This window comes from Lissotriton vulgaris, chromosome 4_1 (assembly GCF_964263255.1).
Source record: "Lissotriton vulgaris chromosome 4_1, aLisVul1.2, whole genome shotgun sequence".
Lineage (NCBI taxonomy): Eukaryota > Metazoa > Chordata > Amphibia > Caudata > Salamandridae > Lissotriton > Lissotriton vulgaris.
Genome location: NC_141691.1, coordinates 528004439 through 528031468, shown reverse-complemented (window position 1 = coordinate 528031468; position 27030 = coordinate 528004439). Strand labels below are relative to the sequence as shown.

Below are 27030 nucleotides of genomic sequence, written 5' to 3'. Positions count from 1 at the left end.
ATTTAAAGAATGACTTCATCAAGCAGGTCATTCAGGTGTGCCTCGTGCTAAACTTTGAGAAGGTCTTTGACCCCCTGGCATGGCAATACCAGTTTGTGGTTCTGCGGCGGGTGGGGGTTGGCCTCCACCTTGTAGCACTCATCAAACTACTGTACACTGGCCTCGCGATCAAGGTTCGCATGGGTAGGCACATATTTCCCCCCTCTTATTTCCTCTTGCAATGGAACCGCTCGCAATTAGACTACGAGAGGGAGGCGAACACTGGGGGATACCACTGCAGGGTCGTACCACAGTGTATCACTGTATGCAGACAACCTTCTTATCTATGTTCGAGACTTCACTATGGGCCTTACTCCACTCTGGGCTGTGCTGAATGAGTTCGGGAGGGCAACGGGACTAACCGTGAACTGGGAAAAGCCGACTAGCTACACCCTACACCCGGATACTCCGCACCAAGAAATACGGGCAGGAGCGGTCAGGCTGGCATGGAACGGGGACGCCCCGAGGTACCTGGGCATCAGACTATACCACTCGCCGATTGATCTCCTGGAGGGTAACCATTACAGAGCCCTCAGAGGCATTAAAGCCCAGATTAACTTCTGGCGTACACTCCCCCTAACAACCCCCATAGGGAAAGTAGCCATATCAAAGATGGTGGTGGTACCTCGCCTCATTTACTATTTTACGAACGTCCAAGTGATCCCCCAGCAAGTTTTCTTTCAGAAATTAAACTACCTACTGCTGTCACTGATCTGAGGGAGAGGATGCCGCAGGGTAGCCCTGGCGACTCTGCAACTCCCGAGTGATTGGGCGGTTTGGGTGCCACGTCCTTCGAAGCCTATATCCTGGCAGCGCCATTACAATGGCTATCTCGCTGGACAGACGTCAATTAGAAGAGAGAGACATGCAGTCGGGACCCCTAACGATCGCTATGATACACAGACTTCTGCTCCCGGGCACTAACCCGAATCCAGCCTATCCCATCGAGGTGAGAGTGGCGAGATCCTGCATGCTTAGACTCAACCGCCTCTCCCGTACCACGCCGTTATACTCCCCAATATTACCCCTGGCAGGTCTCCCCAAGGGATGTGACCATTACACTTCCCCGGACGTACAAGTTTGGACAGAATATGCACTAACAGAAGTAGAGTCATTGTTCACAGAGGGCCAATTAGTCTCCTTTCAGAGTCTGACGGAGGGGAGCGTGATCCTCCCAGGACAATTCCTCCTACACAGGCAGCTCATCTCCGACTGTAGGAAAACGAGGACCCTGACAGACGGAGAACCACAGACACACCCTACTCTACGCACAATATTAAACATGGGCACGGGATGGCACCTAATTACATGTATATACAAATCCATCATAACACTCACGGCCACACTGCTAACACGGCTCCGAGAGAAATAGGAAGATGAATTTGTCTGCATCCTCCATGACAAAGAATGGCTCACAGCCCTAGAACACCATAAAAAAGTATTGCGCAACCAGCGCTTCAAAAATATACAATTCAACATACTGCATCGGGCGTATCTCACCCCGGCGTGACTTCAGCATTTTTACCCTGCAGTGCAATTTGAGTGCCACTGCTGCTGCCGGCCCAGGGCTATATTCGTGCATATGCTCTGGGCATGTCCCACGCTGCAGCCCTACTGGTCAAAAGTATACACCACGATTCAAAAAATCACAGGCCTAACACACCTAAATACATGGGAGGCGTGCGCTCTGGGAATATTTAAACGTCAGAAAAAGAAAAAGATAAAAACACGATTCGCAGTGCTGGTCATGCTTTTGGCGAAACGCAGCATCACAATGCACTGGCCCTCTCCTACAGGTCCCCCGCTCGAAGCATGGCGAGGAGCGATCATAAAATGGGGCGCGGCAGAAGAAGAAGCGATAAGACTAGAGGAGACGAGGGGAACACGCCGCAACCCCATCTCCATGGAATGGGCAGCTCTCCTACACAAGTTCAAAGATGCACATAGGACACCCATGATAGCCCCGACAGCCACCCAGGCGCCGCACAGTCCCGCAACCCCCCACACCCCAAGCACGAATGCTGGAGAAGGGACGTCCCTCCCCTCACCCGCACACAGCCCACACACGCCTCGTTGAAGGAGCGACCCCTAAAGAAGGCCAGACTTCTAAAGAACACTAGAAGTCGCAGCCCTGCACCCCATACCTGATTCTTCCACCCAGGTTAATCCCATGTGTTGGTTTTATATAAATAATACTTGCACTCTACCCACAACTGCGGTGGAGTTTCTCTGATGAGATCCTAGAAACCAAGAGCACCACAACAGATTCAATACACACAAATACACTTATGCCACGTTTGGCAGGCAGCACACACCCAAACTCTTAATACACCCAATTGAGCACCATACTGGAAGTTCAATGTAATTGATGGACGGAAAACTGCAAATGTTGTTGTCAATGCATGTATACTCTGTCTGCATCAGAAAAACTCAATAAAAAGGTTTACATAAAAATCAAGGAGGTCATTCAGCATGTCACGTACAATTAACTCACACAGCAGTTTTAAGTATCTGTAGAAGGCAATGAGATACATTTTGGTAGGCACTGAGTTATGGACACAGAAAATGATCAACTGGGAAACTTAGCTAAGTGCAGCAAAAGGATAATGCTACTTACCCAGTAAGCATTTGTTCTTGGCATGTAGAGCATTAGATTCACATGCTTTGCATACTCCTGCCTTCTAGTGTTGGGTCTGGATGTTTTCAAGGTGTTTTTGTTCGAAGAAGTCTTTCCAGCCACAAGGTAGGGGACTCCTCCTTTCATTGATAGTGCTCATGGGCATCAACTCCACAGTTTGATTGTTTTCCCGCAGAGGATGAGAATTGAGTTAGTATGTGTAGAATTGAGATGTACATGCATATGAATGTGAATTAAGAACTACAACAACTACAGGAGACCAGGGAGGTGGGTGGGTGCATGTGAATCTACAGCTCTACATGCCAAAAGCAGATGCTTACTAGGTAAGTAACATTATCCGTTCGAGGCATGTGAGCTGTAGCTCACATGCTTTGAATAGACTCTATAGCAGTAAACTCCCAAAGCTGTGTCTGACCTGTAGTAGTTGTAGTTGTTTGAAATAGAGTTTTAAGTACTGCTTGACCTACATTTGCCTGTTGTCCTGCTAAGACATCTACACAATAGTGTTTGGTGAATGTGTGCGGTGTAGACCATGTTGCTGCCGTACAAATATCAGCTAAGGGAATATTTCCCAAGAAGGCCATAGTAGCCCCTAAATTGCTAGTAGAGTGCGCTCTAGGGGGTACTAACAAAGTGCTCTGTGCTTTAAAATAACATGTTTTGATACATTTTACATTGCATTTTGCAATACCTGACTTAGATATAGGATTGCCCTGGTTTGGAGAGAAAAGGAACAAATAGTTGCTTTGTTTTCCTAAAATCTTTGTTTCTTTCTATGTAGTAAAGTATAACACGTCTAACATCAAGTGTGTAGGGCTTGTTCTGCTACAGAATCAGGTTGAGGGAAGAACACAGGTAACTCAACTGATATGAAAAGCAGAAAGTATTTTAGGGAGAAATTTATGATTGGTGTGAAGAACCACTCTATCTTTGTGAAGTTGAAAGAAAGGCGCTTATATAGTCAATGCCTGAAGTTCACCAACTCTCCTTAGTGAGGCTATCACTATGAGGAAAGCAACTTTCCATTATAGGAATTGTAACTGACATTTGTGCACTGGTTCAAAAGGTGGACCCATTAGCCTTGTAAGGACTATGTTTAGGTTACACCCTGGAGCAGGGGAATTCTTGGTGATATCACCCTTTTTAATTCTTCCATGAAGGCTTTAATCACTGGTACTTTGAACAGAGATAAGTGTTGTCTATTTTGCAAGTATGCAGCTACGGCTGCTAGATGTAAACGAATGGATGTGCAAGCTACTTCACATTGCTGTAAATGCAACAGATAACAAATGATGCCTTGTTACAATGTTGTTACAATAGACGACAAACTGTTTCCATTGTGCTGCATAACAAGCTCTAGTAGTAGGTTTTCCAACTTCTTTGAGAATATTCATAGAGTCTGGTAGCAGTTGTAAATAACTAAACTATGACTCCAGGAGCCAAATCGCTAGGTTAAGTTCTCTGGGATTTGGATGTCTGATATCTCAATGGCTATGAGTGAGAAGACATGGTGTGAGAAGTAGCTTTTTTTTTTTTTTTGAAAACCTTTATTTTCGTAAACATAGTACACAGCGTCTGCCTACAACCACTGCGGGCCGGCCGCTATGACAACATACAAACATTCCGGGGTACCTTGCGCTGCAACAGATGAAAGATAAGAACTCTACGATGGATTTGCAAGGAGCCACAGGAAAAGGATAAAGAGGGTTTCATTTTATGTTTTTGACGAATCGTCCTAAAGTCAGACAGGGTAGCTGAGTGGGCGAGCCACATGAAGGATATCCACAAGTACTACGTCGTTAACAAAATATTGGCGTGAATCATTTACAATAAGGATACACAAGCACAGAAATAGATGTCGCCCCAATTAGCGCCCGCCCAATCAATATATCACATAGGAGTTACAATCTAGCTTGTCTACGGTATGATAGGATATGGAAGGGTTCATTATATAGCCACAATAAAGGATCTAACGACATGTAAGAAGGACACTTATTACATGGGAAAAGTCGTGACAGGATATGCGCCCTCAAACGATAGTGGAAAAAGGAAGGAAAAGCAAGTTCTGTAAGCATACAATGACTATGTAGTAAAATCGATATCTTGATAATGGAATCAATAAACATGTGATAAAGACATAGACGCAAACCACAAAGAAACGTCCCGTGAAGAACCAAACCCAACCTCCCGTCTGACCCAAGATATATAGGAAGAAGAGAGAAATAAGAATAAAGATAAAAAGAAGGCCATAGAAACAAAAAGAGAAAGGAATAAAGACCCACCCCCCCACCCTGCACGTCAAAGAGGCTAAGGCCCACCCCCCCTACTAACGTGCCTGTCGCCCCAAGAGTACCCACATAAGGGAAAAGACGGGGGAAAGACAACCCCCGGAGAAGAAGGAAGAGCGGAGGAGGGCCAGATAAAACAAACAAGCAATCAATGGATTCGCCCTCGGCCGCCCCTCCCCCGACCCCAACCCGACACCGCACCAACGTTCACCTCCCCAGCTGTCCAATGTAATCACCAGCATTGTCCGCAGTAGAACAAAGTAAAGAAAGAGAAAACATCTTCAACCTTGTCCCTGTCGTTCCAGCCAGTCAATTAAGTCCAGTCGAGCAGCAGCCATCTTAGACGTAACCGAGCCAAACACCATCCACAGTGGTCTGCCCAACGTGAAGCCAAACCGGGCAGAACTACCCAGTAACGGTGGAAACACAGCAGCAATACCTGAGAGTTGACCGGCCAGGATCATAGCGACAACCCCATAATGAGACAAAGGGACCCACCGAGGGGCCACAAAGTAGATCCAAAGCATGGTGTCCAAAAAGAAACCTCCAGCCGACGGATAGGATCCAGAGTCCCGCAACTCGTCCCATCCTGACTGGGTAGCGCGGCGGCCACTATCCCCGGGGGCGTCCAGTGCTGTCCCATACGTCTGGGTAGACTGGCAGCCACCGTCGAGCACAGGATAGGGCAAGGCGCACAGAGCATGATGAGCAGTGTCGCCAAGCGGGAGCCCAGCAGGCGATATAGTATCCAGTTGGCCCTCTAGGACCTGGGCATTTAAACGCATAGCAGCTCGCAGGTTATTCAGAGCGCCCAGAACCGCAGCAATCCCAAGAGGTTCCTCTGTAGAAGTGTCATGCACCCGGAGGGCGCCGCCATATTGCCGTCTTCGCATATGTCCACCGGTGCCCATCGCAATAACAATATTAGATCCACGAGGTACTGGAGCCGCGGGGTTGGCAACCGCAATCTGTCCCTGGCCACCAAGATCCAGCCACAATGTAGCATGCACCTTAATGAGCTCTCTGATCAGTCCTCCGGGGTCGGCAGTCCCAAAATATTAAGCGCTCGGTGAAAGATGGCACCCACCGTAGCGCTAAAGAACAATAAGGCTCCCAGTACCAGCCACAAGTTAACAAAGCGCCGGCAACAATTGCAGGCAGTGAGTGTAGAGGTGCGCAGGGCCGGGCGGTACACTGTAGCAAGGAAGGAATTGCAACAGTAACTCGCCAGTTACCGGTCTCTCCGCTGCAAGCATCCGCAGTTGCCGAGTTCTGGGGCAGCCGTCTCCGGGAACAAAGACCCGGTCGCCCACGCGCCACGCTGGAACGAAAGTAGGGACGTATCGCCAGTTCTGCCACAGGATATACAGCGGGGAGCACACCATCGGAATCAGGATCGCCACCCGGTTCCGAAACGCCGACGCGTTACCAGGATGGATGTCAGGATCAGCGGCGTTTCGGAAAGAAAGCGGGCGGGTCGGCGGAGCCGAGGAGTCAGGCGGCCATCATGGTTGCAGGCTAGGCTCCTCCCCCGAGAAGTAGCTTTTGATGTTGAACCACTGAGAGGTCTAACAGGGTGGTGTACCAAGGTTGACGAGCAAATGTGGGGCCTACTAAGATAAGTGTGAGGGAAGTTTGTCTGAGCTTCCGAACCAGTAATGAAATTAGTGGGAGAGGCGGAAAAGAATAAGCAAATATCCCTGACCAATTCAGGCAAATATCACTGCCCTTGGATGATGTGTGTGGGAACCTGATGCAAAGCTTGGGCATTTTGCATTGTGTACTGTGACAAACAGATCTATCTGTGGAAAACCCCATTATTGAAAGTAGGGAAGAAGAACTTGGGGTGAAGTTCCCACTCATGTACTTGCTGCCTGTGTCTGCTGAGCAGATCTGCAATCTGAGTGTCTGCTCCTGGAAGGTGTTCTGCTAGGAGATAGATTTTGTGGTAAATCATCAAATTCCAAATGCTTTTTGCAAGGCGCCATAGTTGGAGAGAGTGAGTCAACTCTGTTTCTGTAGTTAGTACATTGCTGTCATGTTGTCCGTGTGAACTACGACAGTCTTGCCTACAAGTTGGGTGAGAAAAGCTTTGAGTACTATGAACACTCCTAGAAGTTCCCGGTAGTTGATGTGAAAACTTTTGTGATTGTCTGACCACAGTCCCTGTACTGTGTAATGTTCAAGATGCGCACCCCAACCTGTTAACAATGTGTCTGTTGTCAGTATAGTCTGTGGAATCGGGTCTATGAAAGGCCACCCTTTTGCTAAGTTTTGAGAGTTCCATCAATGCACAGAGCGATGAGTGTCACTGTCTACCAACACTACATCGGTTGATAGACCCTGTGACTGATTCCACTGAATGCACTAGACATTCTTGCAGAGGACGCGTGTGAAGCCTTGCATGAGGTACAATTGCAATACAGGATGCCATAATTCTCAGCAGTTGCATTAAGACTCTGGCGGGTAATGATTGGTTGGAACTGTAATAGTGTGGCCTGAATATTGTGAATACTGGCTACATTGGGAGTGGATAGAGCTTTGAGAGGGTTGAGGGAAGCTCCCAGACAAGATTGCACTTCCACAGGGCACAGGTGAGACTTTTGTGCATTTATTGTAAAACCTAACTGGTGAAGTAGGTGCACTGTTGTCTGAATGTGTAGTATACATTTTTGGTAAGTGCCCGCTTTGATAAGATAGTCGTCCAGGTAAGGGAAGCCATGTATAAATTGTCTTCTGAGATGAGCAGATACTACTGCAAGACATTTGGTGAACACTCTGGGGGATGTGGTGACACCAAATGGAAGTTGTTTGAACTGGTAATGTTTGCCTGCTATCACAAGCCTGAGGTATTTGCGATGGGCGGGATTAATTAGAATATGAAAGTAGGCGTCCTTTAGATCTAGAGGAGACAAAGTCACCCTGGCTCAAGAGAGGAAGTACTTGTTGAAGAGTTACCATGTGAAAGTGCTCCGACAATATTTGTTTAACTCTCTGAGATCAAGAATAGGTCTCAAGGAACCGTCCTTTTTGGGAATGAGAAAGTAAAGGGAATAAACCCCTGACCGTTGGTACTGAAGTGGGACTGATTCTATAGCCTCTTTGGGTAATAAAGATTGCACTTCTTGTTGAAGCAAGTGCTGGCGGTCTGGTGATATTTTGTGAGATTGAGGAGGATTGTTGATAAGCTCCAGGCACTACCTACAAGGATAATTCCAAGCACCCATTTGTCTGTTGTTATTGATTCCCAAATGGGGAGAAAGTCTACAAGACTTCCTCCCACAGGTCTGGAATAGTTGGAGGGAAGTGTAGGGAATTCACTGTTTGCTTGAGGAAGGGGCAGTGCGAGGTGTGTTGTTTTTACCTCTACCCCTGGGATTGTTTCCCCTATAATCTCCTCTGAAAAATTGTAGAAGAAAGTGTCCTGGTCAGTGCCTGTGGACTTGGACCCTCCCCTATAAAAAGAGCGTGGAAAGGAACCTCTATTTGAGTGAGATTGAAGCGCTCACATCGATTTTGCTACATCGGTATCCTTTTTCAGTTTTTCAAGCCACTTCAGGGCCAAAAGTATGTTTTTTATCAAAGGATACAGCCAGGATGGATTGTTTGACTTCAGGTATGAACCCTGATATGCGCAACAATGCGTGTCGTCGTAGTAAGATGCTAGTATTTACTTCTCTAGCTGCGGTGTCAGCTGCATCTAGAGCGCATCTGATAGAGGCATTCAAAATTAGTTTGCCTTCATGGACTAAATTCTCAGCCTTTACCTTATGTTCCTCTGGGAGAAACTGAAGTAATTGTTCCATTCCGTTCCAGTGGGCTCTATCGTATCTTGCTAGTAAGTCCTGCGTTTTAGCTATGCTCCATTGGTTAGCTGCTTGAGCAGCCACCCAATTACCCGAAGGATCGATAAGCTGAGATTCTTTATCTGGGGAAGGGGCATCCCCAGATGCTTGAGAGTTAGTACTCTTTCTCGCATTTGATACCACTAAAGAGTCAGGTGGTAAATGACCCTTAATAAATATAGGATCTGTGGGGGCACATATATATTTTGTATCTAATCTAGGAGTAAGGATTCTGGCACGGACAGGATCTTTGAAAAAATCGTGTGTGCCTTAACATACACTTGAGCATAGGTAGTGACTGACTGGACTTATGGGATCTTACTGTGTCAAAGAGAAAATCTTCCTCTAAAGACTCTTTATGTAGCTCCACCCCATGGTATTCCTCAGCTCTAGCAATAAGCTGTTAGTAAGACTGATTGTCATCAGGTGGAGATGGCCTGGCAGGATAAAGCTCTGGGTCTGTGTCCTGTGGAGGTTCAGTTGTGTAGTCCGTCCAAGGATCTGGTATTCGTACATCGTCAGTGTCAACTGTGTGAAAATGAGGTAGAGGAGACTGACTCAGTGTAATATGTAATGGATCAAGCTGTGGTGGAGAGGGAAGAGGAGGAGGAGATGGAGGTGTATGGAAAAGACTAGTGCCTACACTTTTTTTCTTGAGAGGAATTTTGCATGGGCTATAGTCCTCAGAAAGCTTGTGCTTAGATGGTGTTTTAGCATGGATATGCCCTGTGACAGGGTGAATATACAACTTTTTCAGTTTTGGATCCAGTTTAGGAGTTATGTTTGGATCCGGTTGGGTTGTAGGCAATTCTTTGCTTTTCGGCACCGAAGCTTTCGGAGTCGAGCCGGAATGTCATTTCGGTGGGTAGTTTCTTGATTTTCGGTTTCGGTTCCGAAGGTTTCAGTTTGGAACCCATCTTGGATTTCAAGCTGGAAGATTTCGGCTCAGAAATGGGCTTTGGCCGACTTGGTCCTGAGCCGGGAGGCTTTTCAGAGAGTTTTGGTCCCGTACAATGAGGCGGAGCGTTGGAAACCATCTTTCAGTGCCGAACTTGGCTTTGAGGCAGAGGTGGTGCCAAAGCCTTAGATTTCTTATGGATGGTGGGAGGGGGGGGAGAAGGTGTCTTCGGTACTCCCATCCCCTTGTCCCTGCGGCACATCATCGTCCTCAAGGTCGATCTGTAAGTCACATCCGGAGTCAGACGCAGCTGAAGCCATCTCCCCCTCTGCCGCCGATACCTCTTCTTGTTCGGTGTCTTCGCTGAAAAGGTCCGGTGTGACATCCAACCATTGTCGCTGCATCTCTAGACGTCGAGCTCGACGATCACGGAGAGTTTTCTTTGACCTAAAGGATCAGCACGTGTTGCAGTCTTGCCCTTTGTGCTCGGCGGACAAGCACAAATACACACTGGATGAGAGTCTGTACGCGGATATTTTGCGTGGAAAAGGGGACAGAATTTAAATGGAGTCCGTTCCATCGATTAGGAGCCGAATGGACGCGGATGGGCCTGAAGACCACCAGGAGATCTTCCGGTCGAAATGTCAAAGTTTCTTGAAATTCGAATTGAGCCACGGAAAGAGAAAGTGCGTCCGAAAACAATAACGTTGAGGTAGAGAAAGGACGCACAGAGGGGGAACCTGAGTATCGATTCCAAAGCGGAGAAACAATACCCGTCCGAACCCGATGGCGGAAAAAAACAATCTAACAATGGAGTTGATAGTCATGAGCACTATCACAGAAAGGAGGATTCAACTACCTTGTAACTGGAAAGACTTCTTCGAACAAAAACACCTTGCAAACATCCAGACCCAACACTAGATGGCAGGAGTATGCAAAGTATGTGATCTACAGCTCACATGCCTCGAATAGAAAGGAATACAAAAATATGTTTTTTCGGGGACTCCAGAACAATGGAAAGTCAACTAGCGATCACATTAAGCTCATCTTTTATGTGGTACAAATGGCATTCAAAGGATGCAATGGTTGTGGATTTCCACGATTACATTCAAAGAGTACAAATGGCTGAAAGATTTAGAAAAAGGGAGATTCTCACTTAAAATGTTGGTTAAGCAAAGACACTTTAATTTTGGGCACTCTTATTCGTTTAGACATTATATGAGAATGGAGTAAAATAAAGGTAAGCATGTCACTCAATGGGCTTTTTAATAAATGATCAATTTGAGAATTTTTACTCATCCTATCATTTTAATAAATAAAGGAAAATAAGGCGTCTGGTGATCTCATAAGCCAGAACGGATCTTGACAGTAATGACTGTTTTGAAACCTTCTGGAGTGAACAGCAAATAAGCTAATAAATGTTGAGTACGGTTAAAAAATGCCTTGGTTGCATTTAATTGATAAGACACGAATCAGGAAAACTAAGGAAATTTTACAGACTGCATTAATTTGCTTTCCAAGGATCCACAGTGCCTCCAATATCTAATGGCTCCTTACCAAATAAGTAAGGGTTTCTTCTTGGTTGTATGTTTTTTGTATGCATTGTCAGTTACTGAACTCACACTTTGCTTCATCTTTATAGGTTTAGCGCAGACGGCTTTAGATGTCCCTTAGAGATGATCGAATTCATTAAAAAAATGAGCCTCTCTCCTCAGCTATTTGTTGCTGTGACATTCCATTTTGATCAGCTTACATTCATCCACCACTGGTTTACTGTAATAGTAGTAATGAAGTCTGCCATAGTTTATGTGCACCAGGATACAACAATGTCAATGGTAGACTAGGTGTTTGAGTCCATATACGGCGGAAGATGTGTTTGTTTCCTTTATACAATGAAGAAGGGGTGATTCCTGGTACAGAATTTCCATGCAGAGTCCATTCTTTGAGTCGCCTGATACCCTATATATAGTGATTAGATTCTTCACATTCCATGATGCAGCAGTCTGATGAGCCAATATTGAAAATGGTGAAGTCAGTCCATTCATCGTCAGGTGCTCTAGATGTAGGATGTATACATGTTGAGGGAAAATGGTGGGGGCAGCAAAGAAGGTGGCTGGCTATATTCTCCATACACTTTTTGGGGGCTGTATGGGTAGGGAGCTAATGTGCGCAAGCAGCAACATGACAGGAGGACTATGGGGCGTGGCCACGGGCCGGATGGGATCAGACGCGTGAGCACAGGGCTCAGCGTCGACCCCGCTGATTATCCTGACTAAGAGGCTTGAACTGGACCCCCCAATTTCCTGGATGATAGGGAAAGTGTCTGGATGCCTGGGGGATCTGGAGATTGAATCCGGAGCCGGCGAATCGCAGTGAACGGCCGCCGTGAAGAGGAGTGGGTCGCGACCCTAAGATGGCGGCATAGTGGCTGGCTGGGATCGCGAGAGGGAGCGCAGACTGAGCTCCCAGGCTGGAACAGCTGCTGAAGTCGGATTCCACGCTGAGGCTCTGCGGAGGGTAGGTGGACCTGGCGAAGGGGCTCCGGCGCTCGGATGCCCGGTGTCAAGTGGAGCTGGACGAATATGGAGGCGTAAAATGGTGCTGGCTCCGCCCGGTGAGGAGCAGTGATGGAAGTGGCTTGCTGTGAGAGGCGGCCCGGGAGCCACGACATGCCCGCTGGGAAGCTGAGGCCCCTGATGTAGCTGGCTGAGACCGCTCGTGAATTGTTGTGGCGTTACCCAGACCGGAGGCGGCGGTGAGTGGCCCCCTTCCCCCCAATCCCCTTTGTCTGCTGTGGGGAGGTGTCGGTGGCCAGCCGGCGTGGGAGAGGTGGGAGAGGTGATACTCTGGCACTGGATTCACAGGACGGGTGCGGCCGAAGAGGAGCGGCCCCACTGAAAAACGGTGTCGACCTGGGGGAGCTCAGGGCCTAGATTGCGGGGCCTGCTGCGCTGGACGCAGGAGCTCGAGTGCGGCGGAGCTGCTGGGACCTATGTAATTAATGGACACCTTTTCCCTCGGCTGGCATAGTGGAGGAGGACCTGGGCAGGCACCCATTGACACCCACGCACTGCCGAGGCTGTACCCCCGGGGCTGGACTGCTACATTACTGAGGTCAGTCGCATTTACTGCGGGCCTCGAAGAGCCAGTGGGCTGCCCCGCTTGTTGAAACCTGCACCGGGGGAGAGGAGTGAAGAGACTGCTCCCGGCGGTCGCCCACACCCCGGGGGAGCGATTAATTCCATTGTGTCGGTGGGTACCTACACCCGCGGACTTTCGACCGCCTCCTTGACACCGACGGACCAGAGACACCAGAAGGACTGCAGCGGGGTGGCACTCGGGCCCGGCCCGCTCCCTCTTGCCGCGTTGTGGTGGGCACTGCAATGGGCTTTACTCCGTAGTGAGGGCTCGGATAGCGCCAAGGAATGTTCTGTTGAGGCGGTGAGGGGCCTTGCGCCAGTTCCTTGTGGCGCGCTATTAATACCCATGAGCTTGCAGAGGCTTCTGAAGTGAACAGGAATACGGTGCCTGCAGAGGATGTCTGTCCCGCGGGGCACTTAAAGCACCAACAGGGTTACTCCCCTGCCCAGGCCGCAGATGATCACTGCACAGGAGTGACCCTGCTGGAGAACCGGGAGTGGAGCAGTCTGGATGGGCTTGGATTATCCTGACTGCGCTGATGAACCTAAAAGAGGGCGTCGATTGATACTATGGAAATGTAACATTGCCTGACCACGTATATAGGGAGAGCAACAGAGGTGGCATATTGCACCATAGCGACGGCCCAACGACCAAACGATCCCGCAATCCAGTGCAGGCATGGGGAAGCAGAGAGGAAAGCAGATGGGAGCGCCGCTGGAACAGGGAGATGATACGACGGTCACTGAGGCACACTAGGGACCACAGCAACGTCCTGAGGCGCTGCCTCAGCAGCAAGTTTATCAAATACTACAAGCCATTGCGGATACTAGGGAAGCCTTGCAAAAGGACATTGGACATGTGACACAAGGGCTGGGATTGCTTCGTGCGGATCATGCCAAATTGACCGATAGGGTGAAACAAGCGGAGGCATCCATAGCGGTCCTGGAACCGGCTCAGAAATCAATGACAGTGCAAATGGCCGACTTTCAACATAGGCTTCGAACCCTTGAAAAGCGCGCGGAAGATGCGGAAGGGAGAAATCGCAGAAACAACATCCGAGTGGTGGGGCTGCCAGAGGGAGTGGAAGGGCCGGACATGGTGATCTACTTGGAAAACTGGTTGAATGCCACCGTTGCGGCGGCGGGACTGACGTCCTTCTTCACTCTGGAAAGAGACCACAGAGTGCCTGCCAGGCCGCTGGCCGCCGAGGCTGGTGATGGCCGGGCTCCTTCACCACAGGGATAGAGATCTTTTGTTGAACCAGGCCAGGAGAACGGGCCCATACACGGTGGACAACAGCAGGGTCACATTGTTTCCGGATTATACGTTCGAGGTTCAGCGCCGCAGGGTCTCGTTTATGGAGGACTCTGAGAGACGAGGGCGTCCAGTACTCGCTGATGTTCCCGGCGCGACTGAAAATCATGATTGATAACAAGTCGACATTCCATGAAAGCCCAGAGGAAGCGTGGGACTGGTTGGAAATGTACAAGGCTGAAAGCGGGGAGGCGGGAGGTGGTGAGCCGGAGGATGGGACGAGGCCACAACCCCGAAGGGTGAGGCGCAACCTGCCGGCGCTAACCGGCGGCCTAGAGACTGACGATGACGCAAACTGGGGAGGAGCGCACGGCCGCCTTGCAGGCAGTCATGGCTATTTCGCGTGAGGGGGCGGAGCACCACCCCATGGGATCGAACTCAGATGAAGGGTCCCTGGAAGAAGATGAGGAACAATTGGAGAGTGGGAGCCAGAGACTTCCACATGTAGCAGCTGGGACTGCAGACAAGATCGTTGATGGGTGATGTAGACATTGGCTGATCCTGAAAGGGATGTTGGGGATTTGGGGGGGGGGGTAGGGGGAGTTAGGGCTCCTTTCAGCTTTGGTTGGAGGGTACCTGGTTGTCTAGGGATTGGGGGAATGTGGTAGATCTGCACAACGTAAGCAGAGGACGCCTCGTATATGCTTGACCCTGGAAGGGTAGGGCTCTGTGATAAGGGGCTTGAGTGGGGGACGATGGACGCTTAGGTGTCTGGTTCTCTGAAGCCTGGGTCCTACCTCCCGTAAGTTTATGTGGGTTAACTCATTATGAGCTCAGTTGTGTGTTTGAGGAATAGTTTGGATGGGTTCTAATGTTGTAGTGCCTGTTCTGGGGGGGGTGGGCAAGGAAGAAGGATGGGGAGGGGGATTGGGAATATTGTTGACACCGGTGTGCTCTTAGATGTGAGGGGGGTGCGTAGCGAGAACGATATGATTAATGGGTACACTACATGATTTGAAATGTATTACTTGGAATGTGCGGGGGCTTCATACGATGCAGAGGCGACATAAGGTCCATGCCTACTTAGTGCGGCGGGGGATACATATAGCTTTCCTTCAGGAAACGCATCTTAACCTAATTGAGGGGGCAGCGTTGAAGAAGAGGTGGAGGGGGCAGTTATTTTACACAACTTATTCTGCGTTCGCAAGAGGTACATTGGTGTGGAATAAGGCCAGGGTCCCTTTTCAGCCTATACATCAATTGGTTAATCCAGAAGGGCGATTTGTGGTGGTAATGGGTCGACTAGATGGAAAGGACATTGTGTTATGTAGTATCTATGCCCCGAATGTTGACCAACCCTCATTTTTTGAGAAATTGTTGGGTGCCTGGCATCATATTTAACCACTGCGGCAATAGTGGGGGGAAACTTTAATTCAATAACTGATGTGAAGCGCAATAGATCTCACCCCCGCTATCCGGGACCTCGGTCCATAGGATCTCCAAGGCAAGGGGCACCTGGCAGGCTAATTGGGGCCTTATAGACACATGGCGTGCCCAGCATTTAGAAGAGAGGGATTACTCGTATTATTCTGGCCTCCACAACTTGCATGTGCGGTTGGATGCAATATTATGCACCCCGGCGGTTCAGACTAAGGTGACAGGTAGTGAATACCTAGCGAGAATGCTATCCGACCATAACCCGTTGCTCGTGCGCTTCCGGTAGAGTCGAGAGAGGGCAGTCATACTGACCTGGCGGCTCAGACCGTAAACATTAGAAGATCCGGTCTTTGGGGAGGAACTAAGGACAGGTATTGAGCAATACTTCGAGGAGAATGCAGGGACTGCGACGTCTCTGGCGATTGAATGGGATGCGTTTAAGGTTGTGACTAGGGGGATTTGTATTAGTAAGGTGGTGGGAGTAAGGAAATCGATTTTGGCGGACTTAGATGGGGCGGAAGACCGGTTACGAGACGCGGAGAAGGACCACCCTGGAAACTGTTGTAAGTTCATTGGTAGATTTGTGTTGCATATTTGCATATGCTTTATTGGTGCATTGTTTTAAGTTTGTGACTACGTGTACTTAACATGTGGTCATTATCTTATTTGTTCACTATGCAATTTTTTCCCTTAGTCCCTATAACGAAGGGAGATATGTTGTATCTTGAGTCTCCCTGCTGCTCAGCTAGAATGCATGTGTTGTAGAATGTTGGATGAGTGGAATGTTAGTATGTTATGAATGTCAGTTGAGTGAGGGCTGAGCAGCAGGACAGCTGCTCCTGATGGGGTTATCATCTTAACTTAACATCTTAATAAAGTAACATAAAGAATCTACTGTTCCAGCTTTCTTTTGAGTACAACATTTTGGCGACATTTGGGGACTTTACTGAAAAGAATCAACGCGTGCAAAGAAATAAGACTATTTGAAAACTTCATTCTGACCAAGGAAAGAAGAGATAAGGTACAGGTGAAGAGGAAGAAAGAAGATCAAAGGTAAAAAAAAAAAAAGATAATTTAAGTTTGGATGGAAAAAATGCGTGTATAATCCTGGCTGGCAAACAAACCCCATCAGTGACCCAGACATCGGTCGCCCTGAAATCAAGGTTTGCCAGATTGGATTTGTTTGATTTACCAGCGACAGTGTGGAGTATCACTGTAGTCTGCCTGAAGATCAGTATTTGTCATCTTGATAAGGCAAATGACATTACCTGTGTGACTGTTGGAAAAGAAATTAAAACTTTGACAAGGCACAAGAGATCAGCTGTAACTGTCAAAAAACGAAGAGATTAGCGCTGTGAAATTAACACTGTTTATGTTAAAAGAAAATTTTGTCAAGGCAGAAGAGATTGGCGCTAGGACAGTTAAAAAAAAAAAACTTTGACAAGACAGAGGCAGAACTAGCGCTGTGATTGTGAAGTGCTCTGTCCCTGTTAAAAGGAAAATAATATAAAACTGTGCCAAGGCTGAAGAGATTAGCGCTGCTACTGCAAAAAAGAAAATCAAACAAAACTGTGGCATGCTGAAGAGATTAGCCCTGTTACTGCTAAACGGAAAGTGTGCTCTGTGACTGTTAAAACGCAATTAAAATAAAACTGTAGCAAGGCTGAAGAAATTAGCGCTGTGGAAGTTTAATGGAAATTGTGCTCCAAGCAGAGAATAGACTGAAACTGATTGAAACGGTGAGGAAAAGCCTTTTTAGTAGTTAAATTAAAACGAAGCTTAAGTGGTAAAAACGGTTAGATCAACCAAAAGCATCCTTTGAAAGTTTGATAACCTGTGGCTCGAGCACAGAAACACGAGCCTACTCACTCTTGGAATCTTCGTGATGGGGCCATTGTTGCTAACCGGGAGGCAAGAGGAAGAAGCGGCGTCACTGCAGGAAGTGTCAAGAAACGAGTGTCAGCAAAGAAACGAGCGTCATTATGATGTGGAAATTACGTAATGACGTTACGTGGTGGCCATCTTGAGACTCTGTTATGTTGTTGGTTACTGGGCAACCCGTTTCTGGTGGAGCAGTGCGTCTGGAGGAGATATTTGGACACATTATTTTATCGAAACCGGGTGAGTTATGTGGTAACGAACGCTGAAGTGAGCAGTTTGGTGGTGACATCGTGTTACAGTGAAGGAGCACCATCTAGTGGCAACAAGTTGTATGTACAAGAAGGAGCACGATTTAATAGCAACAAGCAGTATATACATGAACTGGGTGCAAGACTTCTGTTTGTTTTTAATTGGAAGAGTGGAAGTACCTTACACGAGGAGAATACTCAAGGGTCTGCATTTAAGAGATAAACTGCGAGTGTGCGAACAAGAGACAATAACTTTGTTAGAACCTGAGGTTTACCACTGTAGAAGACAACGAAATCTGTACCTGCAATGGAGAATTATGCCGCTGCGGACACCTTCATGAGACAGTTGTCGCTGAATTTAATGTGCAGTGCAATGTTAAGGGTGTTCTTGAGGATGGGTGTAGTTTACTGCTGTGTATGAGTGGAGATCTAGGGAATGTTTCATATTTTGTTTTCTGTGTGAGTACTGGTTGTTTCACATTGGGTGTCGTCACTTGGTTGTTAGAGGGCTTTGTTGGTGTTTGTGATCGTTTCACTAGGGGTTATTACACAACTAGTGTTGTGTGTGTGTCGTGCTTAGATGTTAGGCGACACATTAACTCATGTTGGTAGTGGTTATGTAGTATGTGGTGTATGAATGAGTTATGTAAGAGCTTGTTCATTTGTGTGAGAATGAGTTATGTAAGTGCTCATTCTGGTGTACGAATGAGTTATGTAAGTGCTCGTTCTGGTTATGATTGAGTTATGTAAGTGCTCGATCTGGTGTGTGAATGAGTTTTGTAAGGGCTTGTTCATTTGTGTGAGAATGAGTTATGTAAGTGCTCGTTCTGGTGTAGGAATGGGTTATGTAAGTGCCCATTCTGGTGTATGAATGAGTTATGTAAGGGCTTGTTCATTTGTGTGAGAATGAGTTATGTAAGTGCTCATTCTGGTGTATGAATGAGTTATGTAAGTGCTCGTTCTGGTTATGATTGAGTTATGTAAGTGCTCGATCTGGTGTGTGAATGAGTTTTGTAAGGGCTTGTTCATTTGTCTGTAGTGTACACGTTGATTCCTGTTATTTTGTGCTATGGTTTGTTTGTGTGAGTGCTGCATGTTGTTCTGGTCTGGCCAACTGGTATGATGTGTGGCATTTCGGATTGATGGTGTATGATGATGGATAGCGCTTTATTTCAGGGATCTTTCGTGACGTTCTGCTCAGACTGTGGTGTGTGAGTTGAGGCGTTACATAGTGCCTCGGGTTGTTTTCTTTTGATGTTTGGTGAATCGTGGTATAGCGATTCAGGATGTATCTTGTTTGTAAGTTCATTGGTAGATTTGTGTTGCATATTTGCATATGCTTTATTGGTGCATTGTTTTAAGTTTGTGACTACGTGTACTTAACATGTGGTCATTATCTTATTTGTTCACTATGCAATTTTTTCCCTTAGTCCCTATAACGAAGGGAGATATGTTGTATCTTGAGTCTCCCTGCTGCTCAGCTAGAATGCATGTGTTGTAGAATGTTGGATGAGTGGAATGTTAGTATGTTATGAATGTCAGTTGAGTGAGGGCTGAGCAGCAGGACAGCTGCTCCTGATGGGGTTATCATCTTAACTTAACATCTTAATAAAGTAACATAAAGAATCTACTGTTCCAGCTTTCTTTTGAGTACAACAGAAACCTAGGGGGGCAGGCCTGGGTCTTGGAAGCTAGAGAGAGGCAGTGGCTGTGCAGGTGGAGAGACTGCGCTCCTTTGACTATAAAAGTTATAGGGCAAGGATGCATGCTGAGGGAGATAAATCGAGCGTGCTGTTGGCGTGGGTAGCAAATCAGACTCCCCGGGGAGGGCCGATTCTGGGCCTGCTGGCCCCGTCTGGAGAGATGATATATACGCAGTCGGGGATAAATGGCCTGTTCCTGGAATATTATGCTGGTTTATACAGTAGTCAGTTGACTCGGGGACCAAAAGCTATGCATAATTATTTGAAAGTTGTGGCTCTACTGAGTTTGACCAAGGAGGAGGGGGACTCATTAGGCCGTGAGATAGTGATAGGAGAGATAAGGAGTGCGATTAAGCATATGGCTCATAATAAAACTCCTGGAGTGGACGGCCTCCCTATAGAGTTTTACTCTAAATATGTCGATTGCCTGTCTCCCCGGTTGCAATTGCTCTATCGAGAGGCACTCGAGGCAGGGAGGTTACCCAAGACCACCAGGGAGGCTGTTATTATCCCTCTTCTGAAGCCTGGGAGAGAAGCCACGGATGTGAAGGCATACCGCCCGCTATCAATGTTGACGACTGACTATAAAATCTTGAGCCGAATACTGGCATTGCGCCTCCTGCCTTATATGTTACAGCTAATACACTGAGATCAATCCGGTTTTATCCCTAAGCGTAATACAGCTTTCAATGTGCGACGGTTGTTGTGCATCCTGGAGAACTGTCGAGATCAGTTACCATGTGCTCTGATCTTATCGGTAGACATAGAAAAGGCACTTGATGGCCAGAAGGGGCCCTTTCTTTTTCAGGTTATGCTTAAGATGGGGTTGGAGGAGAATTTTGTGCGGTGGACGCAAATACTATATAGATCGGCGACAGCGCAGGTGCAGACAGGGGGAACGGTGTCGGCTTCCTGCATGGTGGGTCGAGGCACGCAACAGGGTTGCCCGCTCTCTTCACTGTTATTTGCGCTCGCGATTGAGCCCCTGGCAGCGCAAGCTAGAGCGGGAAAGCACTATGCCGGACTGGAGATGCGTGGAGACGTGCATTATATATCGTTTTATGCGGATGACATGATGATGTTCCTGGCAGGTCCTGACAGGGATTTAGGGGGAGCGGCGGAACTATTGCGGGTGTTTGGTGCGGCGTCGGGGCTGTGCGTGAACTGGGAGAAGACTATCCTGTTCCCGGTGCTTCGGACAATGGAAATCCGCGAAAGATTGCTTGGAATACGCTGGGAGCCTTGCTGCCTACCGTATCTGGGAACTAACATTAACCATGAGCAGGCGGATCTTCTGGAGGGGAATGTAAATAGGGCAGTGAGAGAAGTTAAGGGCAGTATGTCGTTCTGGGGTACTCTGCCGCTTTCAGTGGCGGGAAGAGTGGCACTCTTGAAAATGGTGGCGCTCCCTAGGCTGCTGTATTATTTTAGGACGCTGCCGATTTGGATTCCGGGACTGGTGTTTAGGACCCTTAGATCTATGGTAGGGGGCTTTCTATGGGGGAGCGCCAGAAGGCGGGTGGCTTTGACCACAATGATGAGACCCAGAGCAGAGGGGGGATGGGCAGTCCCTGACTTCAAATTATATTACCTAGCGGCCCAACTGCAGTGGCTCACGCAGGCAGTTGCCCGAGAATATAGGGGTCCAGACGGACCTGGCGACCGTTGGGTCCCACGGCATGTGTTGGCTTTTGTGGTGTTGGGCCAGCGATTATGGGTTGCATCGCTGACTTCTGAAGAGAAAGCGATAAGGGCATGTTGGAATAGAAGTAGGCATAGAATAGGAGGGATTCAACCGTATGCACCGGAGATCCCTCTTGGAATGTGTACAGCCCTTCGGTATGGAGGGGACTGGACGACGCTGGCTGACTAGGAAGAACTGGGATTGCAGATGGTTGGGGACTTGTATGAGGATGGTGCCTTTTTGCCCTTCCAATCCCTGCAGGACAAATACGGATTGCCAAGGGGCGATTTCTTAGTGCATGCCACATTGGTGGCAGCAATTCAGGAATACTGGGGGAAAGGGATGTTGGAACCGCAGACACCCCCAACGTGCCAATATGTAGTAATGGCGGCGGGGACGGTGAAGGCGGTGGCCTGCCTGTATCAGCGAATGATAGGAGAGGGGCTCCAGCCACTGACTCGATTGCGGGAGAAGTGGGAAGTGGATCTGGGCAAGGATATACCTGAATCAACTTGGTCTACACTAGTGGAGAGGGCGTGGAAAGGTACGCGGAATGCTAGATTCCAATTTATACATTTCTATGTCATACATAGGGTGTACCTTACCCCGGAACAGATAAATAAATACTTTGGTGTGGAATCCGCCTGTTGCCCTAGATGCCGTCTGAATGCTGCAGATTTAATGCACATGATTTTGAGTTGCCCACAGCTTGATAACTATCGGGAAGAGTGGCGAGGTTTTATGCGGAGTGACGGATAGGTAAAAATAGCCCACCGTAGGAACATGCATACTACACTGGTACCCTCATACAGCACGCACCAAGGTAACTAGTAAATTCATTGATTTGTAGTTGCTGTTGGCTAAACGAGAATTAACAAAAAAGTGGAAATCTACGCAGGGCCCTAGTGTAGACAGATGGAAAACGGAATTCAGGAGCTGGGCGACTAGTGAGGGAATTGTTAGGCTCCAACAAGCCAGGAGAGCGAATAATGAACAGGTGTTGGAAACTGCAGAAGCATGGGAGGCATTGGTGGCTTTGTTAACACGACCGGAGCCTGATTCGGACACTGATTCCTTGGGAACTCCACAGGGACCTGATGGGCCACATTGCACATAGCCGGGACATGGGGGGCCAGTGAGAATACGGTAGCGAGATTGGGTATGATAGACATTGAAGGAAAGCCTGAATGAGATAGGCCGCGAACACACCCTAAGTTGCTGAAGTTGATTGGATATCCTGATCTAGAGTACATAAGAGTACACTGGTATAAGGGGTAAGGCGGGAGGGGGGCGGGCGAGACCTGACCCAGCGGGGGCACTGTGTTGGACCTCCATTGTATTAACGGGCTGTATACGGGGTATGTTAAGTGGAGGTGAGGCAGGAAGGATTATTCTAATGGCGCCATTGATATGTGTATAAACCTATTCATGGTGCTCTTGATGGTGAAGATCTTGTAGGGGGGGGGTTGTTGTTTCAGTTGAAAAATTCATAAAAATATTTACAACAGAAAAAAATGACAGGAGGACTATACGAATGTAATGGCCTGCTGCAGGCACCTAAGCAGCGCTACAGGGAGTAGCACTCCCAACATCAAGCCTCCCCGATGGGGCCCTCCACCACAGGAGTACTCGTTCTAGAAGGACATGCTAGCTTTGCAGCAGAGACTGCCAAAGAGTGGGTACTTTGTGTAAAAGCAAAAAGGCACACAAAATGGGGCAGCTGAAAGTTGCGTGAAGGATGGAAGGGTATCTATCTCCCAGAGAACCTTTCACATTGAGCTGCTCACAGAGAGCCAGCATTAAGCAGCTAATAGGCTGTCATGGGAAGCTTCTAGCTGTGGGAGTTCGCCTGGCAATACCAGGCAATAACAATAAATCAGTGGGGTCATCCTTCCTTAGCATAGCTATTTCACTCTTTGTTTTTCAAGTGTCGAATTTCAGATCCGAAGAGGCACAACATAAATAACAATGCATGGCATAAAGGGATAAATACAGGTATAGGAGACTATGTGGTTTGCGCAGAGAAATAAAATATGGCAAATTGGGGGAAGTCTGAGCCTCCACGCTAAGTTACTTAATCACTGTATAGATCACCCTCCTCGCTTGTATGGTAGAGGTGTTTCTACTGCATGCACTATACGTGTGTGTTTGTGTGGTGGTGAAAGATAGGCTGGTGATGCGTTTCCTTTGGGTATTGGTTCATGTATGTAGTGGTGGGAGCTATGTAGGAATGCTTGCGAGATGTGTTTTGCAGTGCTGGTGTACTTATGTCTATTTGTGGATAGCGTGTGTCTTTGTTAGATACATGTCCTACTTACTTTGGGTGTAGGTCCATGTGTGGGAGGAACTGTGGTTAAATGAAGAGTGGGCAAGTGAATGAGGGTAATAGCTAAGTGTGTCAATTTGTCTACTCATCCAACAACACACACTGACATCCACACACCCATCCATACTCTTCTCTTTAAGACTGTTCGTCTACTCACCTATTGATATATCTATCCACTCGCCTATCTAACAATGCACTCCATGCATGCACCTACTCACCTAACTATTCAAACCATTCAAACATCTAGATACAATCACACACACACAACTTGCACACCCATAAACAAATATACACTATAATTTAGACAGCAGGCCAATTAACATATCAAACAACAGTTCAGCCAATTCATGCAACAGTGAATGAAAATTATAAAGAAAAAATATGAGCTGAGGGTCTGTCAAATTGAGTATTAGGACCCAGTTATAGGAACACATTTGTGGTAGCACTGCAGTCTTCACTGTTTATTCTTGGAATGAAAACGGTATGCAAAAAAGCAGTTGGTACCACAACTCACTCTTTCCAACCACAATGGCCTTTCTCAAGAATACAAAAGGTTATGGGATATGGTACCACTTAGACAGAAAAGCCATGAATCAATAAACAAATCCCATCAAATTATATAAGTTGATGTGAGAACACCAGAATCACTGAAAATGCAATAGGTTACATAAATCGTTCCGTACCCACCTTTATCCCATTTAAATTGTCCACAGCAAGAATAGTACTCCTTTGATCTTCATAGCAAATGAAGCAAAATCCTTTGGATTTCCCAGTCTTCTGATCGCGCACAAGATTAATGTTTACTATTTCTCCATACCTAATTTTAAAAAGAAAGAAAAATAATGTATTTAATGTTCACACTGATCATCTGCAGAGGTATCATATCCAATGCTATGCAGACAAGCTAGATTTCATCGATTTACTGGACCTTTTCCTCTAATTTTGGTATCACAAATCATCCCCAATTTAACCTTTGTGTAATACAAGAGTCAGAGTGTCAATTAATGTATGCGAGTTCGGGAAACATTTCTAACTACACTAAAAAAAATTGTATACAAATGAAACCACCATTCTAGGTCATGCTTTAGCAACCTACTATAGAGGTTGTACTTGATTGATATGTATGCCTGAACAATGTAACAAAGTGCTTTAAGATTCAACAACCAAAGCTATTAACCCCTACCAAGTTGAAAGAGGATTTAAAAGAGAATTGCATGCATTGAAACGTTTGAGCTTACCTAGTAAGCATCCAAGATTAAAGAGTACTAAAGATCAGAGCAATCAACCTTCCTTTCCTGTACTTCAGCAAAGTATTTTTGGCATGGTACACTTCTCCTTTGTATACAAATATATTTCTTGTGTTGTGGCTTTGTTACCTATACCTTCAACATTATTTGGCTGATTATTAGAGTCCCTGGTCTTGTGCCATTTTACCTTGGGAAGGGATCGGGAAGTTTCTGAGAATAAACAGAAGTTAGATTTGCGAAAAACAGAATTAAATTTGCTAAATTTCATGATTATCGCTGCTAACTGGGATGTCTGACTTGCTTCTTAACATCCAAAAACATAATTCATGGAAAATCCAGGAAGATAAATATTTGAGAACATTCATGAAGCAGAAGAACAAGGATGGGCGGTTGGAAGTTTCACAATGAAACAGAGGGGATAGGTAGAAAGTTTACCACTAGAAATCGCTCAATCAGCATTCCAGTCAATAATATTTTTTTATACGTCTTTTTACTGATTTTAAAAAAAGCCATAAACAACACAAGGCTACTTAGTAGCAAGGGACAAGCACAGATATCGTAACTAAACCTGAGGTACGGATCCCTCACCACCACAGTCCAAGTGAAGAGAATCACAACAGGAAATAAGCTGTACACACGCAATATGAGGTACTTGCCCGCATATTTTCGTATTCTTTTTGACACAACCTCTCCGCTTGAATATCTCGTTTTCAGCGTTGCAACAGAAGTTCATATCTCTCTGTCAGGTAGACGGCGTAGTTGGTGACTGCCAGAGCTGAGCAATGTCCCATTTGGGCACAAGGTATCCAATACCTGCAAATAACCTACGGCATGTAGTGTCAAGCCAGCCACCCATTATCCCAAGAAGTGCCACTCTAGGGACCAACTCTGCCACTACCTGCACCGTGCACGTGATCTGCTCCTGAACTGAGATCCAATAGGCCTGTTTGGCCGGGCAGGACAATATAATGTGATAAAAGGACCCAGCAGAGTCGCTGCAGCGTGTGCAGGCAAGTGAGCCCAAGCACCCCATCTTCCAGAGCCAGTACTGTAGTATTTACGGAGTAAAAATAGGAGAACTGGATGAGCGGGAAATTAGTGAGGTTGGTGAATATGCGCTAGCCATCTTTACGTCATGCCAATCAGCATCATCCAGTCCATCATTATTGCATACAACTCTCTATACAAGGATCAGATTCATGCCTAAAACCTAATCTTTAACCAATAGGAACATTTTATCCCCAGCTCGACTGCTCTCACTAGAAAGAAAAACAAGCAACTCCAGGCCCATTCTGGCATTGTTGGGCCTCATCACTGAGATGCAGATTGGTGTTGGTGTCAAAGACAGCTCAGGACCTTAATTCAGATTGGCATCTCTGGTAATAACCTATGGTTAACCGGTTCCATGCTCATGACGGAGCCGCTCCGTCATGAGCCACGGCTGCGCTGTGCTCATGGCGGAGCGGTTCAGTCATGGCCCTGCCGCCGCGCCTGCGCAGTGCGTTCTATTGAGCGGGCGGGGCCATGACGGAACCGCTCCGTCATGAGCACAGCGCAACCGCGGCTCGTGACGGAGCATGCGAGCGCCGCTCGGTCCCCCCCACCCCCCCTAGCGATGCAGCGGAATTGCTGCCGCAGCGAAGGGGTTAAGAGAGGTGGGGTAGAGAAACACACCTACATAGCTGCACACAAAGTTGAAAATATGTACATTTTTGCATGTGCACTTAACTACCTCTAAACATATAGCAGAATGCTTGCCTGAAACTGTTTTTAAAAGATCTACAACAGTGCTTACTTCACCTCCTCGCTAAATGAGCAAAATACGTTTTTTTACTGTTATTTTTGCACATTTGTTTATTCAAAACATTATTGCTTCCATTGTTGAAGCTACTACTAAATAAATAAAAAGAAAATCATTACTACCCCTGATAATGGAAGGCATCTAATCACTACGAAATTATCTGTAAATTTGAGGCAGACTGCAGTTTATGCCTTATAATTCTCTGAGCAGGGAGACATATGTCTTAAGAGCGTCTGGTACAACACTTGAGATTAAGGTAGACCAATGGGGCCACCTGGATGCTCACTGCAATTTTCTTCTTAACCTGCAGTCATTCTTTTGGAGATGCCAAAGGATTCTCCAGAGGAGTGAAAAGATAATATTATATTGTAACTAAGATCTGGGAAGGGAAAAAGTCCCTTCCAACATCTATGTGGAAGACAGGTCATCATAAAGGGCAATTTAATGGATAATTAAAATGCTGTGGGATTGAAGGACTCCACAAACTTGCTTGGAATCCTCTTCTGTTTTGGAAAGAGAACGCCATGCCGGTTTCCCCTTTTATTATCATCTCAGCGAATCAGGAGGATGTTCAGGTGAGTCTCAGACTGTTTGGCCTGG

The 27030-nt window shown here is 47.0% G+C and overlaps 1 protein-coding gene across 1 annotated transcript in view; it reads right to left on the bottom strand.

The window, feature by feature from the left end:
• The window catches only part of RBMX2 (RNA binding motif protein X-linked 2), a 168234-nt gene that overhangs the window by 69534 nt on the left and 71670 nt on the right, over positions 1–27030 (bottom strand). The window contains exon 4 of the mRNA XM_086964679.1: positions 24070–24199. Coding sequence (XP_086820805.1) covers positions 24070–24199 — 130 coding nt within the window. The remainder of the gene's footprint in view (positions 1–24069; positions 24200–27030) is intronic.